At 34.9% G+C, this 11,708-nt stretch overlaps 1 protein-coding gene across 1 annotated transcript; it reads right to left on the reverse strand.

The window, feature by feature from the left end:
• Window positions 1-2,611: 2,611 nt before the first annotated feature.
• Window positions 2,612-10,207, reverse strand: LOC107496867 (E3 ubiquitin-protein ligase COP1). The gene is made up of 13 exons (XM_016118190.3): window positions 9,759-10,207; window positions 9,192-9,269; window positions 8,353-8,508; window positions 7,831-8,187; window positions 7,338-7,495; window positions 7,148-7,213; window positions 6,117-6,195; window positions 5,318-5,473; window positions 5,113-5,211; window positions 4,842-4,946; window positions 4,249-4,428; window positions 3,047-3,157; window positions 2,612-2,960 (listed from the first exon to the last, which is right to left on the reverse strand). Exons 1-13 carry the CDS (start codon window positions 10,089-10,091, stop codon window positions 2,790-2,792), a joined length of 2,049 nt encoding a protein of 682 aa, XP_015973676.1. The 5' UTR covers window positions 10,092-10,207; the 3' UTR covers window positions 2,612-2,789.
• Window positions 10,208-11,708: the final 1,501 nt, after the last annotated feature.

Below are 11,708 nucleotides of genomic sequence, written 5' to 3' on the forward strand. Positions count from 1 at the left end.
AGATATCAACAATGCTAGGGAACCAATTCTATATAAGCTAAGAATCAGCCAACTGGTAACCGGATGTTGCTACTAATAGGTACACGGATGTTTCTTTTTCTTGTAAATTGGATGGTTTTGGATATGATTTCTATGTTTCATGTGTTACGCATTAATAAAACATAATTAATTATATGAAATCAACTAATGAATGATCAAAGCATCTGTTCCATGATTCTCTCCTACACTAACGTGGTCAACAATAATTTAACAAACAAATTAAATTATAAATTAATAAAACTAATTATAATTAATTATATTATTCCATTCTTGGCTGATTATTAGTTAGTTCCATATACTTTTCCTTGAGATATCTAGCCAACAATAAGCCAACAAACTTTCTTGAATTACTATGCATGAGGTAGAATTCGAAATCTCGGCACTTATTTAAATGGATTAGTGAGCTAATCACTAGACCAACCCAATTTAATTTGGTTAGGAATTATTTACGTATACTTTTTCATATGCAAAACTTTTTCACCACCTCTCATTTTCTTCATTTCTTTTGGACCATACTGAGTCGCTGACACTGGCAAGTTTTCATTATATATATGCATTATATAGCAGCACTTTCTTTATCATCTCATGGCACTATTCATCTGAGCTTGTTCATCTGAAACCCTCCCTTAGCTCATCATCATCACCATCCCCAAGTAGTGTCTAGGTCTTCATGGTGTCTTGTTCAGTGCACGAAATGCCATCGGTGTCCATTGTAATGGCGCCTCCTCCACGAGGTGAAGGCTGTAAAATTCAAACAGAAATGCAACAAGTGTGGTAGATGCTATGGCGATATCTCTCCTGAGCTTATTCTTCTTACGTTTTTATTTTAATTTTTTTAACTTTATAAATAATATTCAAGTTTTCTTGACCTTGCAAGTCCAATCATTTTAAAAGATCTGGTCAAGATTACTTGTAATATTTCAGCAGCAAACACTCATAGTGCAAGCTGTTGCTGATACTTACGAACTTTAGGATACTAAAATATTCTGTGGATTATATTTGTAGGAAGGTTTCAATAAGAAATATGATATGTAAAACTAGCAAGATTCGTTCATATGTTGGAAGTTAGTAGAAGAGATTAGTAGTTATGTTTTGTTTTGCAGTCGTTTACAAAACAATTTTTTGTATGTGTATGAAGATGTGAATGAAAATGGTTTTACATGTTTTGCTTAGTCCTCAATGTATTTTAGTTGTAAGACTCTTACTTGAATGTTTAGTTACTTACCCAGATCTCCAAGTTCTTTTGGCAGAATAAGTTTTATCCCTCACTGATTGATATGTAATGTTATCTCTTTGGTTGTGGAAGTTCCCGTTTTCAGTTCTATTAAGAGAAAGACAGAGATTGAACTATAGATATGCACTGAGTTAAAGGCTTAAAGCTGAACTGATCAAACTTTTTTGGACTTTCTCCTTATCGTACTTTGAATAGCAGGGACTTACCTGCAATTTTAACTTAAAGTTGGTAAGAAGAATTATCATGATTCATGAGTGACTCTTAATTTTGCTTTAGCATTATTTATCTTCTTAGTTCTTAATTTTGCTGTAGCGTTAATTAATTAATTAATTAATAAGAAGCAGATTGTAAAATATTCCATCCAGTCATCCAGATTCCGTGGCGTCTGGTGCACTAATTAAACTATTTTCTTGTGTCACGAGTAGCACATAGTTCTTGGAGGTAGCATTCATGCATGAAATTCATTATCATCTAATAAGGCCCATTTTTGTGTTAGTAGGATGCTCTTTTAATCATTTTATTCAAATATAAAAGTAAGGACATATTAAAAATTATCTATAATATTTACTTTTTCTGCATACTCATTCAAATAATATTGCATTTCCAGCGAGGTTTTAATCATTAGTATTCGACTTCATTCTCAATAGTGGTTGGATGATGTGGTAAACAAATGAGCAGATTAGAGGTATTGATCCTAAAAGGCTCAAAGTGGATGATTTCGAGATCAAATCTTCAACAGACATACGGATAAAAGTTCTGACTTGACTACATTCAAGTACAACTCGAGATAAATATCACACAAGATTTTAGTAGAACCTATTCTTCATGTGTACTTAAATAAATTATTTAGGTTATATTCATCACATAAGAACTCTCAAAATTTAAATTAAAATACCAGCTGAAATCAGAGTTCTGAACACCATTATTACAACAATGTAGCACCGCTGTGAAGGCAATCGACATACATAGCAACCTGGCAAGATGCATGGTCTACAGAAGCACAAGGGGCCTTGTGTAAGAAAGGGCTAAATCAAATGTTATAATGGCCAGTCACAGTAGCTTTGATTTTGCTTCGATAGTTAAAACTACTGATTACATATACTTGTTCTAAATTATACACAAGTGCTCTCCATGGGCCTCAGCCATAATGTGAAAACCAATTGAAGATTCAATCTTAAATTTTTTATCGATTAAGAAGCTCAACTTTAACTAGATTTTTATAATACTTGTCCACTGATGAAAGCAAAAGTTCATGTTCCATATATTTTGTTTTAAATACAAATTATTTCCATATGCAATATTGGATACTTCGGTCTTAACATTTTTGTTAACAAAGTGTAACGGAATAAAGGCGATGTCCATAATTGGCAGAATCAAAATTTAAGTTGGTTTATCACAAGTCCGCAGGGACTACTTCATTAAGATTTCTAAAATCTATCATATACACTCAAATATTATGTACAATTTGCATCCTACAATCAATAGGAATCAGCTTTTGCTAAAACACATAACACATTCAAGCTGCAAGCACCAATACTTTGATAGTGCCTTGGCTATTTGCAGTTAGTATAGTGGGACTATCACTCTTCCAACATACAGCGCTGATGAAGTAAGATCCTGCCTCATCCTCAGCATCATCCACCTCAGGCGAACCAAATTTATGCCATGTCACGGGCTTGGATATTTCCTGCAAAGGAGGTTGAATCTTCAGTCACACACGAGGCATATATAACATATTTCATGTAAATTTTGACATGATTAAACATGGCAAACCTTGTGATAGACGAAAACTTCATTTGTTTCACTGCCACAAGCGATGTACTCGCTGTTTACGGTAAGACCAACAAAGTTCTTCTCATTCGCGTGGCCTTTGAAAGTCCGAACCTGCATGGGGTATACAGTATTTTAAAAAATTTATGATAGTTATGAATATTTAAGGCTCATTTAAACAAGAAATTCATTACAACTGATGCCCAAATCAATAGCCCCACATATCCAAAGAAAATAACTGACTAATGATCAAACAGAAAAACATGTAACAACAGTCACTAGACTCGCTGCATCCAAATTGTGAAGTAATAGACCATGATTAAAATGCCTCAATATCAGTCACCACAGACATCAGACAAAAATAAGACCAATCTGTTTGTGGCTTTCAATAATAGACCGCATTCATGAATAATTGGAGGCCTCATTCCAGGCATAAAAGTAAAATAACATCCCTCAAAAGATCGACTGGAGTCGGGGTATTTTCCACCTGAGGAAAAGTCTTTGGGGAAAAAAAAACAAAGAAACCAGCAAATAGCTCAAATTTGTGCCAATTCTTATTTTAAACATCTTTTCTCTCATGATTGACAGCTTTGGTTGCCAGACTCAATCCAACCTCAATGGCTATGGAGATCTTATACTGTCATTTCTCCATAATCTTGGCAGACAAACAAGGAACGATCATATAATATTGCAGAAATACTTCCCACTTCATAGCTCAAGCAATGGTTTTTGACAGGCATCAATCCAATATTGTGGTTCAAGGAGGTCTCATGGAAAACACGTAAACGTGTTTAGCACAAGCAACAAATATACATTTATATAATTTACCTAAGTTTCTCAGCTACATTCATGAGTATATCTTCGAAAGAATATTACAAACAGATAGGCACTTGGAATATTTGGGATGTGCAACTGGAGTACACCAATTATCTTCAGCCAAAATTTGAACTAAAAAGAAGTGACACTCGTGAATATAATACTCAAAATAAGCATCTGAAATGGTTATATTGAGTAATTTATAGTGCAGTTCAGTGTAAATTTTCATAACAAAGCCATATGCCGACACATAAATTCTAGCAGGTGGGCTGGTTATTGATAAATTAATCAACACAAGCCAACGGGAGTTCACAGGTTAAATGCAGAATGCAGATAAATTTGATGATAATCAATCAAATACAAGAAATTCCTTGGCTTAAATTACTCACTGGTACGTTGTCCTTCACATCCCACAACCGCAATGTACTGTCTGTTGATGCAGATGCAAGTTCATCATTAGACAAAAATTTCACATATGAAACAGCCTTCTTGTGCCCACTGAAAACATGGACTGGACGGCTAATGTTTCTCAAATCATAATAATGGATGTGATGATCTGCTGATCCAACCTGGAAAGAATATTAAGATCATTGTACTGTAAGATAAATCAAGTTTAGATGAAAGATAACAAAACTTGTCACTATCAGACAGGTAAAGTATATAATTATAATTGTAAATTATTGCAAGCAATTACTGATGATAGATTTGCATATGTGCAGCTAATAGTATGATTTTCTAAATTTTATATATATAGCCAGACAGAATCCAAATTGGCAAAAATGATTAATGGTTAGAGATATAAGAAAAGGAACTATTTTCTGAGGAAATATTACAGTTATGTAATTAAAAAGTATATATCTTCGAAATGCCAAACTTTGAGTTGGCAGCAGAATGATACATTGCAAGATAGTACATATATGGGATTAAAACTGAAGTGCACTAACTTGATATATCATCTTCTAATTGAACAGAAGGTACATACTGCAATATAATTGCCAGATCCTGGATTATACTTGACACAACATATGTTTGCTTTCATGTCTATATTTAGAACACTTGCCTCCTGCCTTGTGCACCAGACTTTGACCTGCTCAAAGAAAAGACAGAAATTACAGTTAGTTCGAATAACTTATTAATTACATAGTAATCAAAACAGAATTTAGGAAATCACTTATCTACCAGCCTGTTTCAACTGGCAGGAAATTCCATATTCTTGATCAGCATTAAACTTTTAAATAAATGTGCTATAGTACCTTACAATCATCACTACCAGATACTAGCATAGATGGATCTGTTTTTGAAAAATCAACACTCCATGCACGCTTTTCATGTTCTTCATATTCCATTAGACTCTGCCAAAAAAAATGATACTCATGAGAGATCAAGCATGTAATGGTGGAAACAATATCAGTTAATAAACTGATACACATAAATTGACCATTTGAATTCAATAATTACCTTCCTAGTGGTTACATCCCAAACAGTAACAATTCCTTCATAATCACTGCTAGCTATCTGGTTCTTAGAATACTTGTTCCAACTCAAGCAACTAAGTTTCGATCGTGTAGACATCTCCACAACAGGATAATGAGAATCTGCAGGTTCATTCACAACCTGGATAGTAATAACAAAGGTAACAGTTATTTTTGCATTCAAAATCTATTGGTTTTTCGGGCAACACCAGCGTACCCCTCCACACTAAATGTAACAGAAAACCCTCCAGCACCAGTGCCTTATTACTAATTTGACGTAATTAAAAAACAACACATCAAGAACCATAAAATACATAGCACTAAAGATTGCTAATCCATTTTCTACTGCATGAATCTCTTTCCAGTCATACTCTTTATCATATAGTTTATTTATCCCTTGATAAGTTATCAATGTTTTGCCAAATTTGAGAATGCCTCCTCCTGTAAATTGGAGTCAGTAGGGGAGTTGGAAGAAAACTCTATCAACTTCATATTAAAGTTAACAGCACTAAAGAAACTCTGTTAAGAGCGTACTTCATATAAAATACACTAAATACTACTTCAATATTGAAGATGACTTAATGACCATATCTCCAAGACTAGTCTATCATGTTTCCAAGACTTGACTCAACACTTTGCTATCCATAATTCACTAAAGTGATATATTTTATCCCAAGTGAATATCAGTGGTCCACACTGCCACCTAAGTTAAAGTTATAGCACCCATTTACCCCAGAAGAGCAGAAAATACAAATTGTAGTAAGAGCAAAAGGCCATCCATTTACCCCAGAAAAGTCGAAGACTTTAATGCTTCGTGAAACTCCAGCAGTAGCAAACAAATCATCATCACGGTCAAACTCTATGCTGCAATAAATGTTACAAAATCCATACATTCAGAGTGATCATACTTAAATACAGATGTAAATCTGAAATAGAGGGTTTTAAAATACAAACCAACCTCCTCATATTACCTAAATTATTACTACCACATTTTTTATCTTTATCATACAATGTTAAGATATGTAACACTGTTATGGCATAAAACCACCAAACAAAGACCAAAATCTTGATAATCAGAGATATGGTCAAAACACTATATTTTACATCATAGACCTTTGTATAAATCTATAACCTTTATTTTATGTTTCATGAACCATCTCTTCCAAAAGTTTTAAGTAGTTGGATAGAGACATGTGAATGGTTTTATATCTAACACATCCCCTGAAACAAATATAGTATTCTACTTGATGCTGAAACTAAACTTTTTATATGGAAAAAAGGAAAGCAACTAGGAATAAAGTCTAAACCTTTTATTTATAGAATCTCTAATACCATGTCATGAACAATCCCTCAAAAAAGCTACGTTGCTGCCTTGTTAGGTAAAGAAACATAAATGGTTTATATAACATTTTACGTCAAAGAACTAGATCTATCTATGACCTACAGCAAACAAGTGCACAACTGGAACTATGAAAAAATTGGTCACAACTCACAAACCTATAACTCTATGCCAATAAACCTTGCATATCTGATGAAAGCGAACTTTTAATTGCAGTAATTAGACTAAAAAAAATAGTCTTATATTATAAATATAATAAATATATAGTGGATAAATCACAGATTGCACACTAAATTAAGAAAACAATTCTTGACCAACAGATGACTTTAATGGGTTATGCCAACCATACTGCAATAACTGAAAATAGGTTGGACAAAATTTCTACAAAATCACAGCTGCAAAGATAAAATGACATAGATGAATAACAAAGATTCCGTGAGAATCTTTCATCAATAAATAAGTAAATAAATCCCTCACCTTGAAACAATGTTGGCAGAATGGAATAAATCTCCATGTCTTAGTTCCGCAATGACTCTCAATCGGCTGTTTCAAATAGAACAGAAAAGGTTGAAGATAACTAGGTACTTCTGACTCAAGAAAATAGTAATTGACATCAATATTGTATTTATCTATTGGTATATATGAAAACGATAGAACATGGCAATACCTGTAACGAGTGAAAGTAGTCAAAACTGACTGAAAATCTTCAAGACCAGCCGTGTAACCTTCTCGGCTTATGAGATTTGTATCAAGTTCTTGTTGGCCATGGGGCTTATCTACTGAATGACGACGCTTTCGTAGGTAGCATTCTTGTAGATCATTAAACTGGAATGAGGGAGGGAATATTTGATTGAGAATTTGAGATTTGTTTTTGAGACGGAAAGGAAAAATGAAAGAAATAAATAAACAAATAAAACAGAACGCTTTAGATGGTATAAAAAAGGATTTTTCTAGAAAATGTTTCAAAGCTTAGACAACTACAAAAGCTATATCGTTAACTTCTCCAAATTTGTTTAGCTATTTCTTCTGGTCTTGAAAAAGAAAAATGACAGAAAGAATTTCCAAACAGACAACTTCTTTCAAAAAAGATCACAATGATAATATTTAAAGAATAATTTATCGAAAATGAATTCAAGAACTAAATAATGAACCAAGATAACCTGTGTATGCACCCTCTTTTTTCTGACTAGAGCAGCACCCGATTGATTTATATATTGTGATTCTGATCCACTGATGCCATCTTTTCTATGTGATCCATATCCATGAGAACTGATTTGGGATTTCCCCTCGTTTTTCTTAGTCAAACTTCCCGAAGACAGCCCTCCTCGAAGATTTAGAGTACTAGACATAAGACCAGTACTGTTCTTGTCCATTGATGAGTGCCATGATTTTCTTCCACCAGAATCATCAAGCATCCGCAATTTGACAGAGTACCTGTCTCTTGCACGATACAAGTCCATTCGATGTTTCTCTACAGCACTAATGTCCTCTTTTATGAACTGGAGATCAGTTTGCACCTATAAATGGAACACCCGTCAAATGCAAGATTGAAATGAAAAAAGAAATATGTATTAAAGTTAGTACAGAAGAAGCCATTTAATGCAATCGGATGAAAGGAAAAATTGATAAGTTGATAACAATAATTTAATCCCAAAAAGAAGATAGAGATCACGTCAGCACACCTCCTTTAACTCGTCAACTTTTTGCTTCCGTAAGCAATGCAAGAAGTCTAACAAGATCTGCATATTTCTCTCAGCTTCTTCTTGTTCCATTTTTCTTTTCTTCTCTGCAAGGAGAGACAGGAGGGTGTCTAGCTCCTTAATTGTCACGTCACAACCCTGTTTGAAGATCCAAAAAACAGAGAGAGAGAGAGAGAGAGAGAGAGAGAGAGGAATCATCAACTAAATAAAACAACTAAATATGAAGAATTAGGCCAAATTTCACAAAATCCTGTTAAATAGATATACATAGCTAGTGACTGACCTTCAATAAAATCACAAGTATGAATTCAACAGAAGTAAAGAAAAAATAAGTTTCCAACTTAATTACAACCTATTCATAACCAACTAACTTTGTCAGACACCACAGTATCCCAACCCCACCAACCACCACCACCACCACACACACACAAAAAAAAAAAAAAAAAAAAAAAAAAAAAAAAAGAGCAGAAGATGTCGGACCAACCGCGCGATCATCCCGGACGCCAGAAAGACATGTCCACATTAGCATTTAGCAACTCTCAGTTTAGGCAAACAGTTGTCATTGAACTTGTATTCATACTAATACAATCAGTTTTGCCGTGTGCCCTATTGAAGAACAAAATGTTACAGTATCATTTTTACTGTGCCATAACAGCAACATGCCATATATCCATAACAGAGTGACAAATAGAACAGTATTTTGAATTATTACAACAATCAATAACGAATTATTTAATTTTGTGACAACTCACAAAATGAATTAAAAAAAATTAGCTATGACAAAGGTAAAGATCAAAAGTAGTACAGCTAGAACAACAAACCTTCTCCAATGCATGGCGGAAATGCTCCACAGGGGTAGCAGTTCTCGATATTTGGCGAGCAGAAGTCTTCTTTAGTAGCTACAAATGTGGTACAGAAACCGTATAACAATAAGCTGCATTTCGAAGTAAATCCAGTTCAAGATAAAAATTAAGCTCAAACTCTCATATTCAAACTTTCACGCTTTCAAATTACCGAAAACAGAAAAAACGACGCTAGTGAAGCCAGTAAAACCAACATTATTCCATTCACCGAGTCATGAAACTCAAAAACAATATCAGCTAGACCTATTCAGCTAAAAAGAACGCTACATACAGCAGCACAGATTCTTCTCTTAAACGCAACAGGAACAATTTCAGTCTGGAAAAAAGTTAATATCACCTAAAGCGCGAAAAGCTTAATTCAAAGTTTTCTTTTCCTTTACACAACAAAGTACGCATATATTCCTCTCTTAAACGTAAACGAAACAACCGATTCCAATCCAAACGAACCGAATTCGAAGTTTCTAACTCCGGAAAACAAACTCTGCCGAATCGGAAGGGAGAATTAAAAAAAGCGAAAAGGCGAACCTTGTCGAGCAAGAAGTTAGGGAAGAGGTGGCTGTTGGTGAGGTAATGGCCGCAGCAAGGGCAATCGCTCTTGTTGCGAAGGTGAGTGGTGATGCACATGTAGCAGAAGCTGTGTCCGCACGCGGTGAGGAACGCGTCCTTGATGATCTGCATGCAAATCGGGCAGAGAAAATCCTTGTCGAGCTCCGGCATAACCGCTTCGGAGGCGGGAAAAATCTCACCGCCAGAGACGGCGCCGACGGTTGCCGCGGACGGATCGGCGGCAGCGGTTGGTTTGGACTGCTCGGATTTGACGACGGCTGGGACCAGAGGCCCAGCGGAGAAGTCCTCCATTTGGAGGTCTATCGTGGAGGAGTGGTGGTGGCTTCTTCTGTCTTCCTTTTTTGGTTACGGTTTAGAGAGAGAGAGAGAGAGAGAAGAGAGTGTGTGGTTTTCAGTAATTCGGGGTTGTGTGAGAGATTTGAGTGCAGAGAGAGAGAGAGAGAGTGGGGAGTGTGGGGCCATGGTGTAGTATTGTGAGGGTGAGATATGTCCACGTGATGGCAACGCTTGCAATATGATGAAGAACGCCACGTCACTCTAAACGCCAAAATCTTCACCAAATGTTTTTTTCTGGCTGAAAAAAATGGCAAAAAACGTTACCGTTTCACTAACAACAAACTGATTACAGATTACTATTTACTAACACAAAAGAAACTGTTGTGAAATAAAAGATATATATATAATTAAAATGTATAAATAAAAGACTCTAGTATTAAAATAATTAGCTCAATAATATTTATATATATATAATAATATTATATGTTGTATTGTGTATATATATACAAAGATAAGAAAAAGTATTTAAAATAAAGAGAGAGAGAAACACATATGTTTATTGTTACTATCTCAATATAATAAAGATGATTAATATTGCTATTAATATTATATGTAAAGAGTAATAGAAAAGAGAATTTAGAATACTAATAAAATAAAAGAAGAGAAAGAATTGTAGTAGAAATATAAAGAGAAGAGTATTTGATTGTAACATAAAGAAAGAAGTGATTTTATTATTACTTGCTTGTGTTTCTCTCGGAGGCAAAAACCTCTATTTATACACATATTGGGAGCTTAACTTCAACATGCATTTAATGTCATTCCTTCTTTGAAAAAGTGAGTTTTGCATGGGAATGGGCATCCACGTTGTTTGTTCTTATCACAACACTCCCCCTTGGATGCCCATTTAGGATTATTACCTCATTAAAACCTTACTAAAGGAAAACCCTGTGGGAAAAACCTTAGTGAAGGAAAAAGAGTACAATATCCTTTGTGATGGGGACTGCCTCATTAAAAACCTTGTCAAGAAAAACCTAATGGGAAAAAAAATTGACCAAGGGAAAAAAAGTACAGTCTCCCCCTCTTGCCGACATCATTTAATGTCTCGAAATCGGCGCATCCCAATCTTATGTACCAATCTTTCAAAGGAGGATTTTGAGAGTGACTTTGTAAATAAATCTGCTAGGTTGTCACTTGAACGGATCTGTTGGACATCAATTGTCCCTTGATTTTGAAGGTCATGAGTGAAGAAGAATTTGGGAGAAATATGCTTTGTTCTATCACCTTTGATGTATCCACCCTTAAGTTGAGCAATGCATGCTGTATTATCTTCAAACAGGACAGTTGGAGCTATCTTATGATCAATCAGTCCACATGATGATAAAATATATTGAATCAGACTCCTCAGCCAAAAACACTCGTGACTAGCTTCATGAATCGCCAGTATTTCAGCATGATTAGAGGATGTTGCAGCAATCGTCTGTTTTGTGGACCTCCAAGATATAGCTGTACCACCATATGTGAACAGGTATCCTGTTTGAGATCTCCCTTTAGGTGGATCAGACAAGTATCCGGCATCTGCATAGCCAACTAGTTGTGATTTGGATCCATAGGGATAAAACAATCCCATATCAA

The sequence above is a fragment of the Arachis duranensis genome, chromosome 7 (assembly GCF_000817695.3).
Source record: "Arachis duranensis cultivar V14167 chromosome 7, aradu.V14167.gnm2.J7QH, whole genome shotgun sequence".
NCBI classification, from domain to species: Eukaryota; Viridiplantae; Streptophyta; class Magnoliopsida; order Fabales; family Fabaceae; genus Arachis; species Arachis duranensis.